Here is a 25,321-nt window from a genome sequence, read left to right as displayed (position 1 = left end):
CCGTGTGTTCCGGAGGCAGTAGAGGAGGTTTGTATTGGTTTTCTTTGATGACATATTGATATACAACAGGACTTGGGAGGAGCATCTCTAGCACTTGGAGGAGGTGCTGCATATTTTGGAAGAACTACAGTTCTATGCCAAGTTGTCCAAGTGTGAGTTTGGTCTGACCGAGATGCTCTACTTGGGGCATATCATTGGCGTAGATGGGATGAAGGTCCATGAGGAGAAGATACGAGCTATCCATGGTTGACTGGTACCCAGAGATGTGACAACGCTGAGGGGCTTCTTGGGCATCTGCACATATTACGGGAAGTTCGTTAAGGGATTTTCGCAGTTAGCACCTCCCCTCACGGATTTGACAAAGAGAGGCTTTCACATGGACAGATGGGCACAGACAACTTTTGACCGCCTTAAGGAGGTGATGAGCAGCTGTCCAGTATTGGCACTTCCAAACTTCTCCCAGCCCTTCATCGTGGAGTGTGGTGCATCTGGGGAGGGAATTGGGGCAGTATTATCTCAGGATGGGCACCCCATTGTTTCGAGAGTCGGAAGCTTTTACCCCATGAGAGGTCATATTCTATATATGACAAGGAGATGTTGCAGTTGGCCATTATGCATGCCTTGGCCAAGTTTCGACACTGTTTGGTGGGTAACAGGTTCCGGGTGAACACTGATCACAACAATCTTCGTCACTTCATGAGGTAGTAGGGCCTCAGCGATAGACAATAGAGATGGGTAAGCAAGGTGCTGGCCTATGATTTCAACATAGAGTATGTGCGGGGGAAACACAATGTGGTGGCTGATGCCCTATCCAGGAGACTCACAAGCCTATCACTCATGAGCATTTGCCATGATTAGAAGGCCCAGTTATTGGTTGAGTATTCTAAGGACAGGAGGGCATGCGAGATTTTGGAGGGTACCCACGTAGATGAGCGCTACCAGGTGATGGACGAGGGCATCTACTACAAGGGGCGCATATTTCTTGTTCCCAACTCATAGTTGAGGGAGAGAGTGCTCCAGGCAACACATGACTCACCATTGTCAGGGAATCAAGGGTTCAAGAAAACATGCATGGCTGTCAAGGAGTGTTTCACATGGAAGGGCCTCAAGGGGGACGTGTTGAGGCACGTACAACAATGTGAGGCATGTTAGAGGAACAAAGGGGAGTTGATTCATCCCGCCGGGTTATTACGACCGCTCCCCATCCCTGAGGAGAAGTGGGAGAGTATCTCCATGGACTTCATCACTGGGCTTCCCACAATATAGGGCAATGATTGCATCTATGTAGTAGTTGTCTGGTTGACCAAGTATGTCCACTTTTTTGCCATCTCGACACGATATTCGTTTTCACAGGTTGCAGAGCTGTTCTTTAGGGAAGTCTTTCGGTTACACGGGCTTCCTGAGAACATAGTGAGTGACCGGGACATCAAGTTCATGGGAGGATTCTGGCAGGAGCTCTTTAGGTTGGTTGGTACTGAGCTCACCCCTAGCACGAGCTACCACCCCCCAGACAGATGGCCAGACCAAGCGAGTTAATCAGTGGCTGGAGGGCTACGTGAGGAACTACGTGACTGGGCAGCAGAGGGCTTGGATTCGATGGCACACTTGGGCGAGTATTGTTACAACACCACCCATCACACATCCATTGGTATGACTCCTTTTTGTGCCTTGTATGGTTATGATGCATTATTTTTTGCTGACGTTGTTTTTGGAGACAATCGGGCCCCAAAGGCGAAAGATTGTATCCTAGAGAGCCAAGACATCTCTCAAGGATAACTTAGTGACAATGCAGAATCAACAGAAGATGTACGTAGATAGGCACCGAACTGAGAGGCATTTTGAGGAGGGGGATTTGGTGTACCTCCAGTTACAGCCATACAGACAATCCACATTGAAGCAAAAGGGAGCTGAGAAGCTACAACCAAGTTTTATGGGCCGTATAGGGTAGTCAGACGAGTTTGGGAGGTGGCCTACGAGCTGAAGCTGCCTCCAGGGAGCAGGATTCACAACATATTCCATGTCTCATGCCTCAAAAAGGTGCTAGGACAATAGGTGACAATAACATCTGAGTTACTCCCACTAGATGATGAGAGCCATTTGGTTTTGGAGCTTAAGGCCATTTTGGAGAGACGGGAGAGGAAGCTGAGGAGCAGGACCATTAGGGAGTTTTTGGTGCGTTGGAAGAACCTGCTGGATGAGGATGCCACATGGGAAGGTGAGCACATTCTAGGGAACCCACCGTTGAAGTTGCTTGAGGGCAAGCAACATTTGGGAGGGGAGGACTGTCATGTCCCTTCCCAAATGGGTTTGTAACAGGTTTTGGTCTCTCCCCAATTTTATATAAAATTTTGTTAAGTAAAGGATCCAAGTAATTTTGACTTAGGGACCTAGGAGAAGTGAAGGTTGGATTAGTTTGCTAGTGGAAGATGGGGCCCACCCACGTGGGAAAACGCATTGGGCAATTCGAATTGCCTTGGAGGGGAAATCATATGGCTTGTGGAGGGGCCCACATGAGGAAAAGGGAGGCCCACGAAGTTATAAAGAGGAAGAGCTCCTCAATTGATCATTCATTCATACTTGCACATGGAATTCACTTGTATGTTTGCTTGAGCTGCTTAGTTGAGTCAACTGGCTTTTTAACAACGAATCTCTCAGGCGGGAGGTTCAACCTTACCTTTAGGGGACTACGAGTACCACCCTAGGAAGGCATTTTCAGATTACCTTGAGGAGCATCGGGGAAGATTCATAGCCATTTCACTCAGCACATAGACTAGCAGAGCGTATTTCTGGACCACGCAGAGAGGGGAACACACAACTGTGATCAGGGGTTGATTGGGGCAGCACTTGTCGGAGAGACTTGGGGAGTTGGAGTATAACAAGAGATCAACCTTTGGGAGGAGTTTTGGAGCACGTAGGTGCAACATTTGGGCATTGCGAAACTCAGCCTTGGAGGATTGTGCAGAGGGCCAGACTGGGCTCATGTGGGTATTGAGGGAGAGAGTCACAACACTTGGACTAGATTGGAGAAGGGTGGAAATTCAGGAGGGATAACATCTCAGTGATTTGGGGCAGTTCTAGAGAGCTTTCCCGACACATTTTAGATAGGCCGAGTTTGCCAGCATGAGGACGAGGACGGGCTCCTTGGGGGTCGATTTTCAGGGGCCTGAACTAGGCCAAACCCTTCTCGGGTTTAGGTGGGTCTTTGTTGAGGATTTGAGAGCTGAAGTTTCACAATTTTCTATGCAAGGGAAGCAGTGGTTCCAACACATCCTTTCCAGCAGACATCGCAGTTTTCTGGGCAGCATAGATCACTTCTGGAGTAGCAGTTGGGTAGCCCTCAGATCGTCATTTGCTCACCTGGGTTTTGTCACGCTTGTCCTTGAAGACAAGGCTAGGTGCACCATTCCATTCATTGTTGTATTTGCCCCATGATGATTTAATAAAATGGCTCAAAAGTTATTTATTTCCAACACTTTCATGGGTGTTTAGTGTTTGTATCTCATTTCTGGTTGTTGGTTTGTCTGCTTGCTTTGTTTATCACTGAATTTCCTAGTTAGGAACGTTACATTACAACACCTTGATTGTACACCTTTCCATTTAATAAAATGAGTAGGCAACGTTGTTGTGGAAGCATTTTCGTGGTCCGATTGTCTGTTTCGATTTTTGTGATTTGTCGTGTATGTTTCTTTGATTATTTACTGTTAATTTTCCCTTAGTGATATTGCACGCTAAGAGGGAGTGTTGAAAAGTGTAGCTTGGGACATACTCCCACAAGTCTAGGGTAGTTGACTTGTGAGAGGAAACCTACTTTGTGGGCTAAGTACGCACGCATCGGGTCTTGCACCCAAAGTTGTGGGCTTGAGACACAAAGAAATTACTTGTTTATTCTAATTGTTGTGAAGGGCACCTTTGATGGAGAAAAGGGGGTTCCTAAGACAATAATTAGAGAGCTATTAATATGTGAGACCAGGAGAGGTCTAACCACAACATAACAATCCATTCTTGTGTGAATACAAGCCAAGAGAAAGAGAGCCGCATATCCTCAAGGGTAGTTGCACCTAAAATGAGAGCAAGTTTATGGTCTGTTTCTGTTTTGGGATTGTGCCCTAGGGAGGTTGAGTTTCTTTTTGCTAGATGCGGAGGATAAAGGTTGCTGAAATAGGGTTTTGTTTATTATTTTTGGAAGTGGTTGAGCTTCAGTTTGTCTGGACCAGGGGACTGAAGCCCTAGAAGTTGTTTTAGATAGGTTGAAAGGCCTTAGGGTGCTATACAGGACCTTGGAACAAGCCTCAACGTGTCTATACTAGGCCATAGGCAAAGGAGAACATGCCGAGAGGCATTTGTAATGTTCCTTTTTTTGGTGTTCCTTATGACATGGTTAGGATGGACATTCAGATTTGGTGGTAGACAGGTCACAGGTGTAGGTTGGTCTCATTAGTGAGCCCAGGGGCTTTTGGAGGGGTTTTGAGGAGTTTTTATGAGGTCCAATGGCATTCGCTTAGTATATTCCCTCATCCGCACAATTTGCCTTTTGTTCCGGCACATTCCGACAACTTTCAGAAAACAAAGTTATTATTGGGCTTGACTTAATTAATTATGCTTAAGGTGGCATTCTAAAAGGACTTGACATAACAGCTTAGTGTAATAGCTCGTTGGAATGGGAATGAGAAGATCTATGTGATGGGATGGTTAGATATGAGTTTCAGTGAGTTGAGGAGACATGGTGGCCAATTTACCCTTTTCACGCATTAAAAAGAATATTTTAATTAAAATAAAAGAGCGAAAAGTGCTCCATGATTAAAATAATAGTAAAATAGGAGTCTTTAGAGGGGTCCATCAGATCTATAAAGGAGGAGGAGGAGGCCATTAGAGGACATGTTATGCTCTTAACCTGCAAAAGATACCCAAATACAGAATATGCGAAGAAAGATACCTAGAACATAGAATAGTGAGAGACAACAGCAAATATTTTATTATTCAGAAAGCAATGTTCACTGGCCTCTTCGAGGGGGCAACCTCCAATAGAGCAGAGCTCGATACAGAAATAAGACACGATGCTCCTTGCAGGGAGTCTCTATCCTTTATATATGACTCATACATGCAATACCATGGGTTTTATTAATACCATCTATCTAATACCATGGCCCATTTGCAACTAACTGTGGTCCCGTCATTAATTGCGGGTTAACCACTTACAATTATTAATATGGGCCTTATTGACTCTTTACTATGACTCGATCCCACTACATAAATAAGGGGGTTAGGGTGGGACCCTAACATGCCCTCCCCCTTAAGAATAGCCTTGTCCTCAAGGCTGAAGTTGCGGAAACTGCTGAAGAATAGTGGCTGGTTCCCAAGTTGCATCTTCCGGTGAGGTGTCTTTCCACTTGACGAGAACTTCTCGAATCATGCGGCGACGCAAATGCCTTTCTCGTGTGTCTAGGACCTGTTCAGGTTGGAGCCAGATTGACCCTTCCTCGTCCAATTCAGGTAGACTGGTTTGAATTCTGCAATTGTTCCCAATCACTTTCTTGAGGCATGAGACATGGAAAACTGGATGGATTTTTGCAGTAGGCGGCAAAGCCAGCTTGTAGGCGACTTCTCCAATGCGCTGAAGTACTTGATATGGTTCATAGAATTTTGGAGATAGTTTCTGACAACCCTTGTCTTTGAGTGATGTTTGCTTATATGGTTGCAGCCTCAAAAAGACCTGATCCCCTTCTTGAAATTGGCGCTCTAAGCGATGCTGGTCTACCTGTTGCTTCATGCGGTTTTGAGCTTGATGAAGATTCTCTCTAAGATGGGCGAGCATGGTTGCGCGGTTTTGTAGGAGTTGATCCACTGCTTGTACCTTTGAGCCCCCTTTGATATAAGAAGTAGGGGAAGGAGGGAGTTAACCATATACTGCTTCATAGGGAGTCATTCTGGTGGTGGCATGATAGTTGGTGTTATACCACTGTTGACCACTACCGGTCAACTACCCATGCAGTACACCCCCTCTTTTCTTGGCAGAAAGGGGTAGCACCTGAACGATGTGTCCGCGCCAGCCTGCAGTCATCAGCAGCTTGATCATTTTAATTGTAATCCCAGTCTGCATGTATGAATTGTAAATAATCTTAGCAGATCAGAGTCATGTATGTAAAATTGCCTAGGTGGACCTAACTTTCTAATGATAATCTACGTCTTGGAAGGTTTTTCGTCTCACCGATCTACGATCGGCAGTGTTTTCGTTCAGCCTGACCCCAAAGCCGGGATTGATTTTGTCATTCGAATTTTAGGAGAATCCTAGTGTGTTAATCTGCTAGATTATAGTTGTGTCGCAGAAACTAGGTGATTTGTGAGGGTCTGTATTAAGTGGGTTTGTCCCCTTAAGATGTAAATTGTAAAAGTCATGATGAAATGTGTCTTGAGGGTTGGAAAATGTTTTAAAACCCCTCATGAGTCCTAAGTCCTAGGTCCTAGGTGATGTTTCCAAAGGCTTAGTTCGAATGATCCATTTAAGAAAATAAATAAAATACTAAAATAATAAAATAAATAAAAAATTAAAAAAAATAAAAATTAAAAAATTAGAAAAATTATAAAATAATAAAAAATTAAAAAATAGAGCAAAAACCCTAAATAATAAAATAATAATATTTTTTGTGAATGCATGCAAAATATCTTTTTTTTAATAAATCAACGGATGAGATTAAGAGATGTCTTGATCCTCATCGATGGTCGAGATCATTTCGACATGGATCACTCGAACTAGCCGTTGGGATCATTTCCTTTAAATAGGGTGCTAGGGGTCATTTCAAATGGAAGAGGATCTGTGAGTCTGGCACTGAAGAAGCTCTCTTGTAATCTGTTTTCTGGTTAATAAAAAAGACTTTGGGGTCCATATCTTGCTAGTGTTACTCTCTTGAAATGCTGTGAGATTGTTTAATTTTCTGCATATTTTCTTTTCAGCCATTAATAATAGCTTATTGTAGAGTCTTGTGAGCACAGGTATCTTGTTCACTTGCTGGGGTTTGAGTGTTGTTAGGGTTTCTGAAGTAATGGTAGGTATCTCCATTACTTTCTGAGACCTAGCAACATTTTTGCCCTCTTTACTGATGGTTGTTCTGAGCTGTGCAGAAAACCCTTATTGAAGGAAATTTGTGGGCGTTCGGGGAAGTTCTCGGCTGAACCAACCAACTCCCGCAAGCATTTTTTGCTGAGCCCAGTTGGATTTGATCCTGGGTCTATCATTCGGTTTATTTTTCTAATTTGCATGAGAGATTTTCTGAAGTTCTTCACAGTGACAATCTGAAATTTCTGTTCTTTAAAATATTTTCGTGCTTATTGCTGAATCTGGCTGTTAAGGGACCAAATTTGTAAATTAAATTTGCTGTTCTAGGGTTTCAAATTTTAGCTTTATTCATTTTTTTCATTGGGGTTTTCAGTTTTTGGTCTGAGGCATATATCATCAGTGCTTTGTTTCCTTGCAACTTGCAGGAGCCGGGTTTTTCTTCAAGGGTTTGCCAAGCATAAGTCTGTGAGAAGCCTTACTGTTTCAAAATCAATTGAGACTTTCTATCTCTCGGAGGATCGCATCATTCTGCTACGTGCATCAGCTGTTTCAAGCATCGCTAAACTGCAGTAAACAACTTCTCACGCATTGATCTCTCTCTGGAAGGACGGTTCTGAAAGAAACAGCGTAATTGTGCAGTGGTCTCTGCAACTGTTTTTCCAGACGTGATTGTCACCACGACTAGCGTGAAATCCTCCAAAGGAATCAACGGATTTTCGTTTCCTCGCAGTCAGGGTTCTGGTAAGAGGTTTCATGCGTTGAATTTACCATTGCAAGCGTCGTGCGCGGAGGTATTCCGCCATAGTCACCGTCTGCCCAAGTCATTGCTCCCAGAAATCTGCGTATCACTTTCTTGAGGTCTGAGGAAAACATCTCGGTTATCAAGTTTGGCTGGGGAAGAAGGCTGTGGATCCTTGCTACTGTTAGATACCTGCAAGACAGCAAGAGAAAACGTTCTGAGCGTATGCGTTTTGATCGCCGTTGCTGCGTGCGTGTTATCAGGTAAGTATCAAACCAATTTTCGCTGCTATCAGCCTCTGCGGTCTTCATATGTCTGCGTGTTCAAGAATCGTATTTCAAGCCTTGCCGTCACCTGTGCCTATTCAGAATTTTCTCAGCGGCTTGGGTCTACATCCGTAGCAGGTAAATCGAGCTTGTTGAGGTCATTCTGCGTGATTAACCTTTGGTCTAGGGTTACGTATTTCATCCTAACGTGCAGCTCAAATTTTTTTTACGGTTTGCGTTTATTTTAATAGTTTTCAGATAAAGCTTCGACCTTTTATTTGTTTTAGTTTTATAAAGATTTAAAATTAAAAAAAAACAAAAGAAATGCGTTAAGGTTTTGTTATATTTTAATCATTTAAATTTTTGATTTAATATTTATTATTTTAGTTTAGGACTTTATATTTGTTTAGATTTTAAATAATTTCAATTATATAAAAAAATAAAAAATAAAAAAAAAATAAAAAAAATAAAAAATAGTAAAAAATATTTTATTTAAAAAAAAAAAAAATTTAGGCTTAGGTTTATATTTTTGTATAGTTAATGTTTTAGATTTTAAATTTTTATTTTAGATTTTTTTCATTTTTATAAAAAAAAAAATTTAAAAGGATTTTTAGGGTTTTAGTTTAGATTTAGGTTTTAAAATTTCGTTTTCTTTTAAAATCTTGAAAAATATAAAAAAATTTTGGGAAAATTTTCTTTTTTCGGATCCAGTTTCAGTTGTTTATCATGTTATATCTTTCATGCTGAATTTTCAAGTCGAGATACGAATATGATATCTGGTTAATGGTTTATGATTCGTGGTGGTTTAAAGCATTCATTTTTTTAAAAAAAATTTCAGTTGCTGGATATCGTTTTGGTCATCGAGATTTAGCTGATACCTTTCGATGACAAATGATTGCTGTTCACGATTTACGTTTCTATATCATCTAACAAGTAATCATCTTAACCATAATCTCTTAAGGCACTGGTTTGCTAAATTAATTAAATCTTTTTAGTGCTTATCTTAATCGTATCTCGTGTCTCCTAACCAACTGGTCGACAGTTGGCCTCATCATCTCACAGGGACTACCCCCCTTAGCCGCGGGAGATAGGCTTAAACGGAGGGATCGGGGATCAGAGTGATAGCCCCCGGTCTGAAGGTTGTCGTGTCAATCCGGGCGACAACAACCACCATTCAGCCAGAGGTAACCATTGTACCCAAAGATGTTGCTTTTCTGAAGTGAAACACCTAAGGTAGGTTTCCAAACATTTGTTGACAGCTTTCGTTTGACCATCCGTTTGTGGATGATAAGAAGTACTGAGTTTTAGTTGGGTGCCTTATAGCCTGAAGAGTTCCTGCCAAAAATTACTGGTGAAGATCGGGTCGCGATCGGACACAATAGAAGTGGGCATGCCATGCAATTTGAAGATCTGATCCATGAAAGATTGAGCGACCAAAGTCGGTGTAAACGGGTGGGGTAGGGCGCAGAAATGAGCATACTTCGAAAGTCTGTCCACAACCACCATGATGACTGACTTGTTTCCTGACTTTGGAAGACCTGTAATGAAATCCATAGAAACCTCCGTCCATATTGCTGCCGGGATGGGCAACGGTTGTAATGTGCCTGGTGCTTTGACAATCTCCCCTTTGTGGCGTTGACAGACATCACATTCTGCTACAAAAGTGAGGATGTCCTTTTTCATGCCTGTCCAAAAAAATGATCTTCTGGTGCGAGCATACGTCTTCTGAAAGCCTGAATGTCCTGCAATGGGGGATGAGTGCAATTTTGCCAAAATGCGACTTTTGAGGGTGGATGTTGGTGATATTACGACTCTGTCCCTGTAGCGAAGAATCTCATCCTGCCACGAGTAGCCCTTGGTGGAATTTGGATCCGCCTGCAATTGAGAAATGAGTTGGGAGAGCCCGAGATGTGAAAACCATTCCCTGCGAGCTTCTTCAATCCATTCTGGAATGGGAAGGGAAATTGCTAGTAGGGTACTTCCCTCCTCAAATTGGCGAGATAATGCATCTGCTACACTATTTTCTTGCCCTTTCTTGTAAATGATCTCATAATCATATCCCAGCATTTTGGCGAGCCATTTATTTTGTTGTGGGGAGGATAGGCGTTGCTCCAAAAAATATTTAAGACTGTGATGGTTTGTGCGGATTTGGAAACGTCGCTCCAATAAGTAAGGTCGCCAGGTCTCTACTGCATGTAAAATGGCCATCATTTCCTTCTCATAGGTAGATTGGCCCAGATTCTTCCCACTTAGTTGTTGGCTTGTGAAGGCCAAAGGTCGCCCTTCCTGCATTAAGACCGCCCCAATACCCGTACCCGAAGCATCACATTCAATGACAAAAGATTTGGTGAAGTCAGGGAGTGCTAAGACTAGAGTGGAACACATGGCATTTTTGAGAGCTGTAAATGCCTATTGTGTGTCCTCATTCCAGAAGAATGAATTTTTCTTCAGGATTTGAGTGAGGGGCTTCGCTATGCAACCATAATTGCGGACAAATTTATGATAATAGCCTGTGAGACCCAAAAATCCTCTCAAGCTCTTCAAGGTCTTAGGTTGAGGCCAATCCTGCATTGCCTGGATCTTTTTGGGGTCCACCTTGACACCTTCACGCCCCACAATGTGGCCCAAATACTCAACTTCTTCCATGCCAAACGAACACTTGGACATCTTGACAAATAATTTATGCTTGCGGAGCAGTTGCAAGAGTAGATCTACATGCTGAAGATGTGCAGCCCAGGTGCAACTATAGATGAGGATGTCACGAAGAAGACAAGGACAAATTTCCTGAGATATGGTTTGAGAAGGTGGTTCATAAGGCTCTGAAAAGTAGAGGGGGCATTACAAAGACCGAATGGCATGACCAAGAACTCATAATGGCCTTCATGAGTTCTGAAAGCAGTCTTTGGAGTGTCGACTTCCTTCATGCGAATTTGGTGGTAGTCCGAGCGAAGATCCAACTTAGTGAAGAATTGAGCCCCATTGAGTTCATCCAGCAAATCATCAGCCACCGGGATGGGAAATTTATCTTTGACTGTCAACTTATTGAGGGCCCTGAAGTCTGGACACATCCGCCACTCCCCATCTTTCTTGAGCACCATGACCACCGGTGATGAATAAGGACTAATGCTGGGACGAATGACACCTGCTTCCAAAAGTTCCTTGATTATTTTTTCTATTTCATTCTTTTGGGTGAACGGATATCTGTATGGGCGCACATTTGGGGGTTGGGCCCCTGGAACCAAGGTGATGCTATAATCATGTTCCCCTCTCGAGGGTGGAAGCTCATGAGGCTTGTTAAAGACCGGCAAATGGTTATTTAAAATCTGTTGCATCTTAGGATGAATTGGCAGAGACTTGGTTTCGATTGCCTGGATGGCATTAAATTGAGCTATAACTCCATGATGGCCCTTTTTTAGCAATTTTTCCATCCTATGCGAGCTGATGATAGAGGGAGCTCCCGCCTGGAGTCCACGGAGGGTATGTGTGGAGTTGTTTTGCTTAAAACTCATATATAACTCCTGGAAATCCATTGTGATTGGCCCAAAAGTGCGAAGCCATACAGCACCGAGGACAATGTCTCACCCTCCCATGTGTATGGCAAACATGTGGGTCTTCAACTGATAATCCCCCATTTGAAGTTTGACATTTTCACAGCGGCCTTCACATTTGATTGTGCCCCCATCTGCAATTTGGACTTGGAAGTTAGAAACTGCTCGTACAAAACAATGCACTACTTCCGCGACTTTTTGATGGATGAAATTATGTGTACTTCCATTATCAATCAAGACTACTACTGGGCGATGTTTAATAAAACCTCTGATTTTGAGAGTTTGAGGTGAAGAAATCCCTGCCAAAGCATGCAGCGAAATAACTGGTTCGTCAGGGACATTGTCCTTTTGGTTGTCCTCTTCTACCGCCTCATGTTCCTCCAGTGGTGGATCTTCCTCCGATGAGCTGTAATCAATGGCATCAATTTGAAAAAATTTGGGCTCCTTGCATTTATGACCTGGGGAGTATTTTTCATCACAGTAGTAACATAATCCTTGCTTTCTTCTTTCGGCCATTTCTGCAGGTGACACCTTTTGAACCTTAAGTGTTTGAGTCGTGTTGTGAGCCTGTGGGGGGCGACCCTTAGCGGTGAAATTTGGGCGACTGTACTGGGCTGCTAACGCACGTTCCACGTTACGAGCTACCTTACAAGCCTCCGTCCATGTGGGAGGGTGGTGCAGTAAGACGTGGGCTTTTATGGCTTCTTTAAGACCGCTGATAAAACATTCCGTGTAGAACACATCTGAGAGACCCCTAGTGTGGAAGGCTAAGGCTTCAAAGGCTGTAATATATTCATCCACTGTGCCAGTCTGTCGGAGCTTAGTAAGACGACCCAAAAAAGAAGATTCCTGGTCAAAGCGTTCTGTAAGAGCTTTTTTGAAGGAGTTCCAAGTCCTAAAAGGTCCATTGCAACGTTGATGTCATTCCCACCATTGCCACCTTTCATTGTCCAAGTACATGCTCCCCACCATAAGCTCAGTCTCATTATCTAAGATGTTATTCAGATTGAAATACTGCTCCATTTGTGCTATCCATGCTGCCGGGTGAGAACCATCAAATTTATGCATATCCAACTTGGGAGGTTGCGGACAGGATTGTTGGTGGGGGCCCCCGAGGTGAAGAGAGTGGCTAGACTCACCCTCACTGTGTCCATTGCCAATATACGCCTCCTCATGGGCTTCCTCCTTGCCCGTCGGAATTATGCTCGGGATCATGCTATTTAGTCGGTCAAGCTAAATTTGGAGGGATTGCAAGGATTCTTCAAGTTTGTCCATCCTTTCATTGGCCATAGCTTGAGCTCTAGTTTCTACCATGCACCGACCTGATGTTCTTGAAAATTGGGACCGCCCAAATTTTTTTTTTTCACTAAGAATTGAATGGTACCACCGTGCTCAGCTCGTCGTCCTGATTCTGATGGGCTAGATCACCAATAAGCGCCTCGGGAGATCTCAGACCTTTTTTGTTTTTTTTTTTCTCTTTCTGAAAACTCCTAACGGAGTTTTACTCCTTCCTTAGGAATACTGCAGTAGCCGAATCCTCAAAATGTCAATGCTACCAAAAGTCCTGCGAAAACCATGGCCCGGTATAGGAACCCCACACAGCTACTCAGATCAGGTGGATCTGAGAGATCTGAATGGCGAATTGGATAGCTCTGAGCAGCGGAACAGATTGCTGCTGCGGATCTGATGGATCTAATAGATCGGAATGGCTGGTCTGCTAACTCGTAACTGCGGGACTGATGTCTGTTGCTGCTGCACCCCTTTGCGCATTGATCTGGCAGAGATAATGCGTGATCCCCAGATAGAAAAGGGAACTATGGTCTCGAGGAGTGTCAGGTGCTACAGATCGCAATATACACAAGGGTCTGACAGTAGTACTTGGCCCAATGTTTCAGGGCTCTAACTAAGGAGGATCAACCGTACCCTTAGCCGTACAACTCGACTACCTTATCGTACGGGCAAGTAATCTCTCCGAGTGCTGTTCTCGGTGTACTGTAGCAGCAAGACGGCCTTATCTATGGCGAGGTTGCAGAGGAGCTAAGGGGCTTCCGATATACCCAGAAGGTACTTGGAAGACAGTCAGTACGCGGTTCTGTCTAATGTGCTACTACTCGAAGGGGTACCTACAGGGGTTACAAGGGAGTCCAACAAGCGTGACCACCTCTTGTACTTCCTGCGTGCATGCCTCCCCAAATCTGCAGGTTTATGTGCTCAACAACAGATCCCGTGGTTTAAAGACGCCGGAACACGTCTCTGGCCAAAATTTTTTTTTTGCTAAGAAATGGAGATCCCACTGGCCCTGGAAAGTGCTCTGATACCACTTGTTATGCTCTTAACCTGCAAAAGATACCCAAATACAGAATATGCGAAGAAGGATACCCAGAACATAGAATAGTGAGAGACAACAGCGAATATTTTATTATTCAGAAAGCAATGTTCACTGGCCTCTTCGAGGGGGCAACCTCCAATAGAGCAGAGCTTGATATAGAAATAAGACACGATGCTCCTCGCAGGGAGTCTCTATCCTTTATATATGACTCATACATGCAATACCATGGATCAATACCATGGGTTTTATTAATACCATCTATCTAATACCATGGCCCATTTGCAACTAACTGTGGTCCCGTCATTAATTGCGGGTTAACCACTTATGATTATTAATATGGGCTTTATTGACTCTTTACTATGACTCGATCCCACTACATAAACAAGGGGGTTATGGTGGGACCCTAACAGGACATCTTGGATTTGTGATTTCTTCTTGTGGAGAGGTTTGAGAACTCGGTTCTCTACTTCAGCAGTAGTCCCAGGACGGAAGTCCTCAGGTGATCTTGGTGAGAGTGGACGAAAACCCACCTCATCTCCTTGGTGAATTCAGCCAGAATTCACAGGCGCAGTGATTGATTTCAATTCAGTTTCGGGGGGGCCAATTTCAGCATTAGAGCATATCAGTTTTGGAGACCAAATTGTCTATCTCAACTATTTAAGCTTTATCATCATGCACACTCTTTCAATTATTTATTATAATGAAAGCTGAGATTATTTCTGCTCATTGTATGATTGAATTGCATGCATTATCTTGTTTTATTTTACATGGCAATCTTCTGTTAAATGAATGATAATTTAATGGTAAAATTTGGGTTGAGTCCGTTTTCTGCAAATGTAGCATAATATACCGTTTGAGATATTACAACCTTAGACCCTTAAGGAGGATAGGCCGAGGTATCTCAGCCTAAGAGAAAGGCAAGCGAAGGTGGTATTCTGTGAAGAAAAGGTTGTTGAGTATTCATCTTGAAACCTGTTCATCCAAGGAAGGGTTGGACAACAATATTAGAGGCTAATTATGCAGTAAATTGAAGGAGAAATTGACTATGAGTAGTTGAAGTGTTTGGAACTGATAAATGCAAGTGGTTTGAAGGATTTGACCATTGTGAGCAACTACTTGTACAAAGGTCTGAAATGAGACAAATCTTTGTATGAAGGAGGCAAAGGACAACCAGGTATTAATGGCAAATAAACACTAAAAGGGTTGCTGTGAAGGGCTACATCGGCAAATAAGTTTGTTTTATGATTTTATCATTGTTTTGTTAGGCAGATTGAAGGTCAAAGGGAGTTGAGGCCCTAGTTGTATACTAGTCTTGTATCAAGATGTAAAAGGGCCATGATCCATGGTAGAGGAGCACTATGAATTTATTGGTGATGGACTAATAAGAAGTTTTTTGGGCTATATCTATATCTTATGTTGTATTGGTTCACTGTTGTTACATTTCCGTTGTGCAAAGTGCTTTTATAGTTGAGTATCTTCAGTGTGTTTATGATCTAGTCTAGACATAGACCAGACCTGGGATATAAAGAAAATTCAACGTTGACCTAGTTCAGGTTGGTCTAGTTGCTAGAGGATTTGTGGTGCATGAGAGGGAGTCTCATGTTCATAGGATGGTGATGAGCTTGCATGGATTGTTGCCTATATCATGATCTTTGTATTCTAGGATCAAGGAGTTGATTTGTATGGATCTCTATCTTTCTAACTTTGATAGATGTGATGCATTTATCTTGATCTTGTACAGAGATGTGATATTCTCTATAGGATTTCGTGGACAACTCATGATGTGGTGCTTGTTGATTTTGCCTCATGATGTTGACTTGGAAGTTGGAAGATGATGGAGTTTGGCATGTTGCTTTTGGTATAGAGAGATATTCCTCCATATTCAAAGGTGCTTGCCATTCATTGGAAGATTGAGATGTAGTGATAGCATGGGTGATAGGTTCTTTAGAGATCGTTGTGGTTGATTTTGGGATTGCACGACATACAAGTTTGTGGACAGTAAATTTGGAGGAGTTCTAGATGGAGTCAATAGATGTCAGTGTAAACACTTTGCTGGTAAAGAGGTAGTGTTAACTTTCGGGTTACTCTAAAAGCATTTATACCATGCTTGGGGTGCTTCATGAGATTTTGCCAGAAAACTGGAATATCCCTTAATACGAGTTTAGCTCACCATCTGTAAACAGATGGACAAACAAAAATTGTAAATAAATGCTTGGAAACTTACCTCCGTTGTTTTGTGAATGTTAAGAAATGGTTGCATTTAGGCGAATGGTGGTATAATTCTACCTACTAAACATCTGCCAAAATGGTTCCCTTCCAAGTCTTAGATGGTTATGAACCACCACAATGGAAGGAATTTGCACTAATTCACACTAAGGTCCAAGTATTGAAGAATTGTCTTGACGAAGTGCAGAGATCATCAAAATGGTAAAAGAAAATTTAGCTACAACTTGTAATAGAATGAAATGAGAAAACCAACATAAATTAGAAAGAAGGTTCAAAGAAGGCGATTGGGTGTTTGTAAGACTCGAACCTTTTAAGCATTTATCACTTAAACAACAAGGAGAAAACAAATTGGCTCCAAAATTCCTCTGGGCCTTTTCAAATTAACAAAAAAGTTAGCGAAGTAGCCTATGGGTTAAGTTATCAGATAATTGTAGCATCCACAATGTCTTCCATGTATCTTGTTTCAAGATGGTATTGAGACAAGCCCAACTTGTTCAAACAAAGATTCTTGACTTTGACAACGAAGGAAGAATTATTTTAGAACGAAAAGGAATTCTTGCAACTAAGGAAAGAGTGTTACATTCTAGAACCATCAAAGAAAACCTTGTCAAATGGAAAAACATCCAAGAGAAGATGCATCATGGAAACAAAAAATTTTCGCGAACAATACCCCTAATTACCCTTGAGGACAAAGCAATTTTGAAGGTGTTGGCAAAGTTATAAACACAATAAATATTAATAAGTAAATTAATTAATATGAATAGTCAAGGGGCATGTACGCTTTCACCTCGTGACTAGTTAATGCTATATAACAAACCACCAGGAGGGTTATTGCACCATCAGTTCATATTTTTATTCAACAATAATAAATATTATTTGGAAGTATTTCTTTGTAACAACCTTGGATAATAGGGGGCATAAACCTCAGTGATCTAGGGCTCACCTCAAGATTTTACAACTTGGCCCCCTGATCTAGGATATTTTAATTTTGGACAACTTCATCAGGTAGGTAATTGGTCCCCTCATGGTGATCAATGACTTAGATTGAGAGGCATCCTCTTCATCTTCCCACTCTGCTTCTCACCTCAACGGTCCTCAACAACAACTACGTATGCTGGACATTGGTTTCATTCTTAATTTTGTAACTGCACTACTTGGATTTCTATTGACTAGTTAGTTAGATCTTTCTTTGCTCTTAGTAGAGTAGTGAAACGAATTGCTTTTGCACTTCCATTGCTTATTAACATTCACTATACTTTTGGGTACTATTGACCAACTATGTGGTCACCTGCTAGACATTAATTAAATTATCTTATTTGATGAGCACTATTCTAGGAGGGATTGTCATCCCTCTCACACTCCATGACATAAGATTCAACTTCATTAAAATCAGTTCCACAGGGACCCGTCCCCCGTGCGTCCCCCAGGGTGGGGGATGCGCCTCGATGCTCCCCTACACTCCAGGGATGGGGAAACTCCTGGGGAAACGTTTCCCCCACGTCCCCTTTTTGGGGAAACTTGGGAAAACTCCAGGGAGACGTTTTTTTGGTGATGAAACGTGACTCCTTTGCAGGGGGGACACAAGGCGGACGCTGGGGGGATGCATATGTGACCCCCCATTTTTTTGTCTAATAAATTTTATAAAACATTAAAATTAAAAAAAAAAATACAAATTTAAATATATAAAAAAAACAAAAAAAATGAAACTATATTCAAACTTAAAATTTGTCAAAATGTGATTTAAAAAAAAATAAAAATTAAGTTATATTAAAATTTAAAACTTGAAAAAAAATTAAAAACAAAAATAAAAATAAAAAATAAAGTATATTAAAACTTAGTATTTATTAATATTATTTAGTACTTTTTGAGAAATTTACTAGTATTTCACTGCTCAGTGCTTTCTATGTTTACTTTTAGTTTAGTATTTTATGACTATTTTAGACTTCAACATAATGTCATTGTCATTGTCATATGATGAATTTACCTTTTATCGGTTTTGAAAATTTGATGTGCATTGCATAATTTCAATTGTCAAATTATGAATTTATTAATTTAATTTAGATGTACCTTGCATTATGCCAAATTATGAATTTAGATGGAACATTGCATAATGTCAAATGATGGATTCAATTTAGTAATTTACTTTTAGATTTACAATGCAAAAATGTCAAATGATCATTCATAAATGATAATAGTCTTATATGTAATGATGATCATAATTAGTATTTAGATGTACATTTTATAATTATTAAGATTTTCTATTTAGTTATTGACATATTTTTGGGATTTTATTTTTTTATTTTTATATATTAAAATTTTAATAATTTATAATTTTATAATTTTTATGGCTTTGATGTCCCCCCATTTCCCGAAAATTCCCTAAATTTTGGGTTTGCTTATATATGCCCCCCTTGTGCATATGCCCTCTCCTGCGTTTCCCTGTCCCATAAACTCGGTGGAACATTGATTAAAATTAGGTGCACTAAACAATGTGCAAAAGCGATTCATTCACAAAATACCCCAAGCTCATGAATGGTCAGGTGACGAATGCCTCGTCACTTCCTTGTATGTCTTGGGATGTGGGCAGGAATCCACATCCTTACTGACTTTTCCTGGGCAAAGAGGGCTGAATTTAGAGTCCAATGTTATAAACATAATACATAGTAATAAATTGATTAATTAAAATGAATACTCAAGGGGCACATACCCTTTCACCTCATGGCCAGTGAATGCTATATAGCAAACTGTCACGAGAGTTATTGTACCATCAACTCATATTTTTATTTAGCAGTAATAAATATTATTTGCAAGTATTTCATTGTGACACTCTATGTGCATAAAGGAAGCCCCTCTCTTGATTGAAGTTATCATCGTGAGTAGAGGAAGTTCTAATGTATTGTGAATCACCCATATCTCTATTGATTGCATGTATATATTGTAAAAACTATGTATTGAATAAGAGCTTTGGTTAATGATTCTTAAATGCCATGAATGATGCAGTGATTGTTATTAATTGATTGTGAAGGAATTTTTTATGGCATAATTGCATTGTTGGATCATGAGTTAGAACATGATGTTCATACCTTACGCACTGACTGCCTACTATAATCGAGCATGGATGTACTCACCAATTCCATTGAATGATTTTGGTCATCCCTGGACAGTAATATGGTTTTTTAGCCAAGATGGTTGCCATCTTTTGACTTGATTAATTATTAAGACTGCATTGGTGGTTTTTCCTTGCAAACAATTTGTTCCTGATGTTTTTAATGCATCAAATATTGTAGATTTGGTAAACTGTCTGTATTTTCCACGACATATTACAATATACATGGACAAGATACCCTTTTTTTCTAATAAATGCTTACTAGAAGCTTGATGATGCTGAAAACAGAGACTGAAATGTGGAATCATGTCATGAATTGCAGCTTAAAGAGATTCCAAAGGAGGCATGCAAGCTTCGCCTTTCTGTCTTGGACTTATCAAACAATGACATTACAGGGTTTCCAGCAGAGCTCGGTAAGGGAACTCCAGCTTCCCAAATGTATTTGTTTCTTATTCTATTCTTTCCATTTATAATATTTTTTTGTTTTCTCAGCTGTTTTTTCTCCAGTGTAATAAATATACAAATCAATTCAAATAAAATTAGTCATAAATTAGAGACTATCATTACACTCAAAACTATTGACATTTTTATTGGAAATATCTGTTCGTAACATTCCTGGTTCTTTGGAAATTGAAAGATGATTGGAGTGTTTGGGTGGTTTTTGGTATCATTCATAATATTGATCTAAAATGTAATGTCCTCGATTACTTGGGCATGGAGTTATCATTCCTGCTTGTCTGTCTCCTTTGGGCTAGCAAGAGGGGAAAATTGTCAAGGAGACTAAGGAAGTTTTTCCCAACTCACTTTGATTTTGTTGTTATAAATAAAAAGGGGAAAATTATTATTAATAGAAGGGGAAAAATTATTTTTAATAAAAGGGGAAAAGGTCACTTGGAGGAAATAAGTGACATTATCAATAAAATATTAAGAAAAGAGAGTTCTAGAAGATTGGAGAAGATCTGACAAGTCTTTTAAAAAGGGAAAGAAGGTCATTCCTGATTCATTCTATCTTGTGATTATCAAGCGAGTCTAGCTCAAAGATTTTAGGAGAAATTATCAAACTGTTTTCCATGGACATCACTTGCCACCCTAGTTGGTACTCAGCTGATTTTGGTGGACATCCATTGCCACCCTAGTTGGCTCTTGGAGGAGATCGTTTCAAGTCTTCTATTTTGTTCGAATTTCTAAGTCTAACTGTTATAAATCCTTCCTGTACTTTCTGATTTAATTCTTTTTACTTGTTATGTTAATTAACAAGTTATTTACCATGTAAATACTGAAAATAAATACAAGTACAGTCTCAACACATACAAATCATCAACTGAAGGACAAACAAGCACACAAGTGACACCGTTATTTTTAGACTAATGTCCCCGGAAAAACCCAATGCGGGAAAACTAGTGCAGCTATCTGAGGGTTTTATTATTAAGCAGTTTCAGAATACAATTTGGGTGCCAGAAATGGCTCACCCAACAGAGAATGCCCTCGATAGTAGTACCTCTCAGTCGGAGATAGATATCAACCCCAATCTGCCCCACGAAATCTCCCAGTGTCAACCTCTAGGGTCTGCGTCAGCCACTCTGGCCCAATGTCTACCCAACATTAGCCTCTCTGAGCTCTGCATCAGCCTCTGGAGCCTATGCATCTCCCACGCTAGCCCTCCTCAGGCTATGCGTAGCTCTTGGCTACCTCTGCGTGGCCTCTGGCTGCTTTTGTGTGGCCTCTGGCTGCTTCTGCGTGGCCTCTAGCTGGCTTTGCGTCAACCCTCTCCCGGCTTCTGCGCTGATGCTCCCGGTACTATTTCTACCTCTCTACTACTACATTCACTGCCCCTCAGCTGCAACTTTGATCACTCCTTTGATTTCTTCAGCAAGCCCTGCCCCAAAAAATCGAATTTTTGATCAACTTGGTGTGTTCTCTAACTGACCCTCAAGCCTCTTTTTATACTTCTCTCGTTGACAATTTAACGGCCGAGATTAAGTCCCTAATTAACAACTAAGATTAGATTTGGCTTGTTCCATGACTTTTGGACCATTCTAACTCAGTTTTATTTTAATTCACATTAATATTTTATTTTCCCTAAGTTTAGAGTTAGTGACTCCATTAAAAATATTAATTATTTTAATATCTCCCAAACTGGTTAGATTCTGCCCAAACCATTTCTGGGTCTTGGAGATCTCATGTGCTTTAGCTTCTCCACCAATTTTCAAGGCTAGAGCACATCCGATGCTACCCCAAATCAAAATATTTGTGCTTATTGTATGTGTTGGAGCTAGAATTCCCTGAAGACAAACCTTTGATTTGGAGGATAAATCCATGAATAGGGTTTTCTATATTTGTTGGAGGAATTCCGAGGAGGCTAAGTTCAGTGAATTTATTGTGGTCATGTTCAGCGAAATTATTGAAGCCGAGTTCAAGCAGTTTATAGGGTCGTGAGCATAATTCTAAAGGAGGCCGAGAGCACATTCTTAGAGAAGATTGAGTTTATCTGTTGGGCTGAGTTGTATTTGCGAAGGCCGACTTATCTTCTCAAGAAGGCCGAATTACATTATGTAGGGAGGCCAAGTTCACTTGTATTGATTGCTGGAGGGTCGTGATCATTTCCTATTGGAGGATGAATTAATTACTGTCACTGAGTTTATTGCCGAGGATCTCATTACTAGGAGTCATATCAATTTTGAGGAGGCCGAAAATCACTTCTACAGGGAGGCTGAGTTGTTCCTACTGGGGGATCGAATTTGTATTGCCCTTCCTAGAAGAAGCCGAATTGTGTTGTTGGAGGAGGTTTAGTATCTCTAGGGGGTCGAATTGTTGGTCATTTCTAGAGGCCAAATTAGTTGCTACAAGAGGCAGAGTTGTTCATTTATCCAAGGGCCGAATTGGTCAGTTAAATCGAGGCCAAATTGATAATTTATCTAGAGGTTTAGTTGCTTATTGCTTGGGGATCGAGTTTCTTGTCTTCCCTACTGGGCTGAGCAAGAGTTTGCCAAATTTATTGCTGAGGCCGACTTCATCCTTATTTGATCAAACTGTTGTATTCATGCTGAATTCTTTGTGGATCAAGTTTAGTCCCAGAGTGTAGAAGTTCTCATCTTTTGGGAGGCCGAATTGGTTCAACCATTGCCAGAGTAATATTGAGGTTTATGTTTGCATGTAAATCTTCTCCTACAACTAATATAAGTATTGGTTTTCCCTTGGAATATTCTTGCTATACATGTTGTTTACTTTGCTCGCCAAGTGTTTGTGAAAATGTTTGTCCACTAAATGTTTGACAAAAGTCCTCGAAGAAAATTTTGATTTTTTTTTGAAATAAAATAGCACATAGTTTCGGTACATTACAATGGCAATAGAGCATGATCTTGGCTAGTTGTGGAAGTAGTGCATATAACCCTTGGAGACAAACAAAATGTGACATATGTAAGGCAAAGATATAGGAGCGAGGAAAGAAAATTGTAGATTGATCCAGAATAAGAATCTCTCAAACATAGAGAAGAAGATATTAATACCAAACACCTGGGGGAACAAGATAGAGGGGAAGCGGATTTCTGGAGCCTTCTAAAGGCTTTGAATAATTTGACAAAGGGATAAAGGGAAGTAGTAGATGAAATGAGGCAACAAAATCGCAATAGGGGTAGTAATGAAGAGTCAAATGCTGGTGAAGGGGCAGGAACATCTAGAATATTGCTACAACTAATCCCCAGAGTCATCATTTTACAGTGGGTTTCCTTGATCTATTATGCCCAAGTTTTTTCTTGCTAGTATAGTGGGACCTATTACCCACCACTTGTGGGTGACACCAATAGGGGAAATATTTCTCGTAGATTATTTTTAGCCAGTAGCTTGCAACCCCTTGCAGCCCCCAAATAGCTCGATGTGGCAACATCTATGCCACCTGAGCCAGCCATTATGCACCCTTGCCCATATGTCATGATCGTATATTTGAAGGTGGGCCTTCCAACCCCGAAGGTATGGATTTCATTTTGTAGTTGGGTTTTTTTGCTTACTTATCATGGATATTTCTGGGCATGGATTAATGGGGGGATTTAGTGGAAAGAATGGGCTTGGTTTGTACTCTTGTCCCCTTGTCCAACTTGGTGGTTACCTTTGTATCCTAGTTCCATGGGATCTCCTTTATTGGCTATTAGCTTTGGGAGTGTCACTACATGGAAAAGCTCGATTTTGGTTGTGTGGTCCCACTTCTCAATACCATGTACATCACTCTCCTTCTCTCATTTTAACCCCTTTTCACATATTTTCCATATTAGTCCACATTTGTCCATTGGGTCCGTTGACCACTATGTGTCAACGACCCATAACAATATACCCCATTTTTTCGCAAAAGGAATAACGCCTGATCAATGTGTCTGTGTCATCTAGCGATTATCATCAACGTGATCATCATCAACGTGATCATCATGTTATAATGTAAACGCATTCTTCATGTATATGATGTAAATAATCTCAGCAGAACCATGTCATGTATGTAACAACCTAGGTAAACCTACCTTTCTAGTGATGATCTCCATTCTGGGAGGTTTTTTGTCTCACCGATCCATTTTCGGATGGTCGGTAGAGTTTTCCCCTCCAATCTTACCCCAAAGTTGGAATGGATTTTGTCGCTAGGATCTTAGGCGAGTCCTAGTGTTCTAGATTGAGTCTATGTAAAAGTGATTTGGGAATAATCTTAACTATTTGGTTAGGTTATTTTATTACAAATTGCTTGGTCTGTTGGATTATATTTGTGTCGCAGAAATGGGTGGTCTGTGAGGGTCTATTACAAATGGGTTTTCCCCCTTATAATGTAAAAATATGAAAATCATGATGTAAAGTGTTTTGAGGGTTGGAAAAATAATTTATCCCCTCATAGGTTAATTAATTAAATTTTCTGGCAAAACATTAATTAAAATCCTAAGCTAGAAATTTAGTTAATTCTAGGTCCTAGGTAGATTTAAATTTTCCAAATGCAAAATTCGTGGGTCCTAAAAAATTAAATTTTAAAAGGTCTCGGGACTAAGGTAAATTAATTATTTTGCTAAATTTTAAACCTTTGATCCCTGGGGATTAAGTCAAAGTCAATTTTTTTGGGGAAATTAACTCAAAAATTCTATTTTTGAGTTAATTAAAATGCATTTAATTAAAAATTTCGAATTTCCCTAAATATTTAAATATTTCGATGGAAGAGATTAAAAGAAATTTTAATTTTCATCAATGGTCGAGATTGCTTTGACGAGGATCACTCAAACTAGCCGTTGGAGGATTTATCTTTAAATAGGAAGTCATTTGTCAGTTGATCCATCTGATCTTTTGATCGTGTGCTTAGCAAGAAGCTCTGGTGTAATCTTTTTTTCTAGATAATAAAGAAGGGCTTCGAGGTTAAATTCCGCTAGTGTTACTCTTCATGGGAATACGGTAAGATGTGTTGTTTTCATGCATAAATTTTTATAACTCCATTGATGATAGCTTCTCAAGAGTGATTTGAGTACAGGTATCTTGCTCAGTCGCTGGGGTTTGAATAATAATTTAAATTTTGAACGTAATAGCAGGTATCTCTATTTGTATGAATTTTATTATTATTTTCTCGTTCTATTTTTGATGGTTGGATTGAGTTTTGCAGGGAAATCTTGATTTTAGATCTTCGAGCATTAGGGGAAGTTTTCAGTTGAACCAGTGAACTCTCGATCTGTGTTTTCTAAAGAGCCAAGCTAAATTAGCTCTGTGCTTATCATAAGATTTTGTTGGTGATACATAGAGTGTTTCGAGTTAACACCTCCTTTTAAAATTTAAAAAATCTAATTTTTTGTGGAAAATTTGATAGATCTGTAAATTATTTGTATAGATCTATAAATTATTTGTATAGATTTGTTATTTACTTGTGTAGATCTAAAATTTTGTAACATAATTTTGAATTTTAACCAGTGTTGCAGGGGAGTGCCCCCCCTTGATCTCGCTCCCAATCCGCGCTCCGGGCGGGAGCGACTTGGGAGCGGGTCAACAATGCGCTTCCGGGAAAAAAAATTCGCTCCTTGCCTATTGCCGGATCGAATTGGGGAGCATTG

At 40.6% G+C, this 25,321-nt stretch overlaps 1 protein-coding gene across 3 annotated transcripts in view; it reads left to right on the top strand.

Moving 5' to 3' along the window:
* Positions 1-25,321, top strand: part of LOC149152832 (Leucine-rich repeat (LRR) family protein) — a 519,369-nt gene that overhangs the window by 297,486 nt on the left and 196,562 nt on the right. For all 3 annotated transcript variants that reach the window (XR_016262186.1, XM_089437808.1, XM_089437807.1), the window contains one exon: positions 19,588-19,678. Coding sequence is in view for 2 of the 3 variants with exons in the window: in XM_089437808.1 (XP_089293934.1) it covers positions 19,588-19,678 (91 nt within the window). In the remaining variant the exon portion in view is untranslated. The remainder of the gene's footprint in view (positions 1-19,587; positions 19,679-25,321) is intronic.

Source organism: Pinus tabuliformis, chromosome 9 (genome assembly GCF_031772625.1).
Source record: "Pinus tabuliformis cultivar Carrire ecotype Pingquan chromosome 9, CPIR1, whole genome shotgun sequence".
NCBI lineage: Eukaryota > Viridiplantae > Streptophyta > Pinopsida > Pinales > Pinaceae > Pinus > Pinus tabuliformis.
Note: the sequence above shows the minus strand (reverse complement) of the source record. Positions and strands in the feature narration are given on the sequence as shown.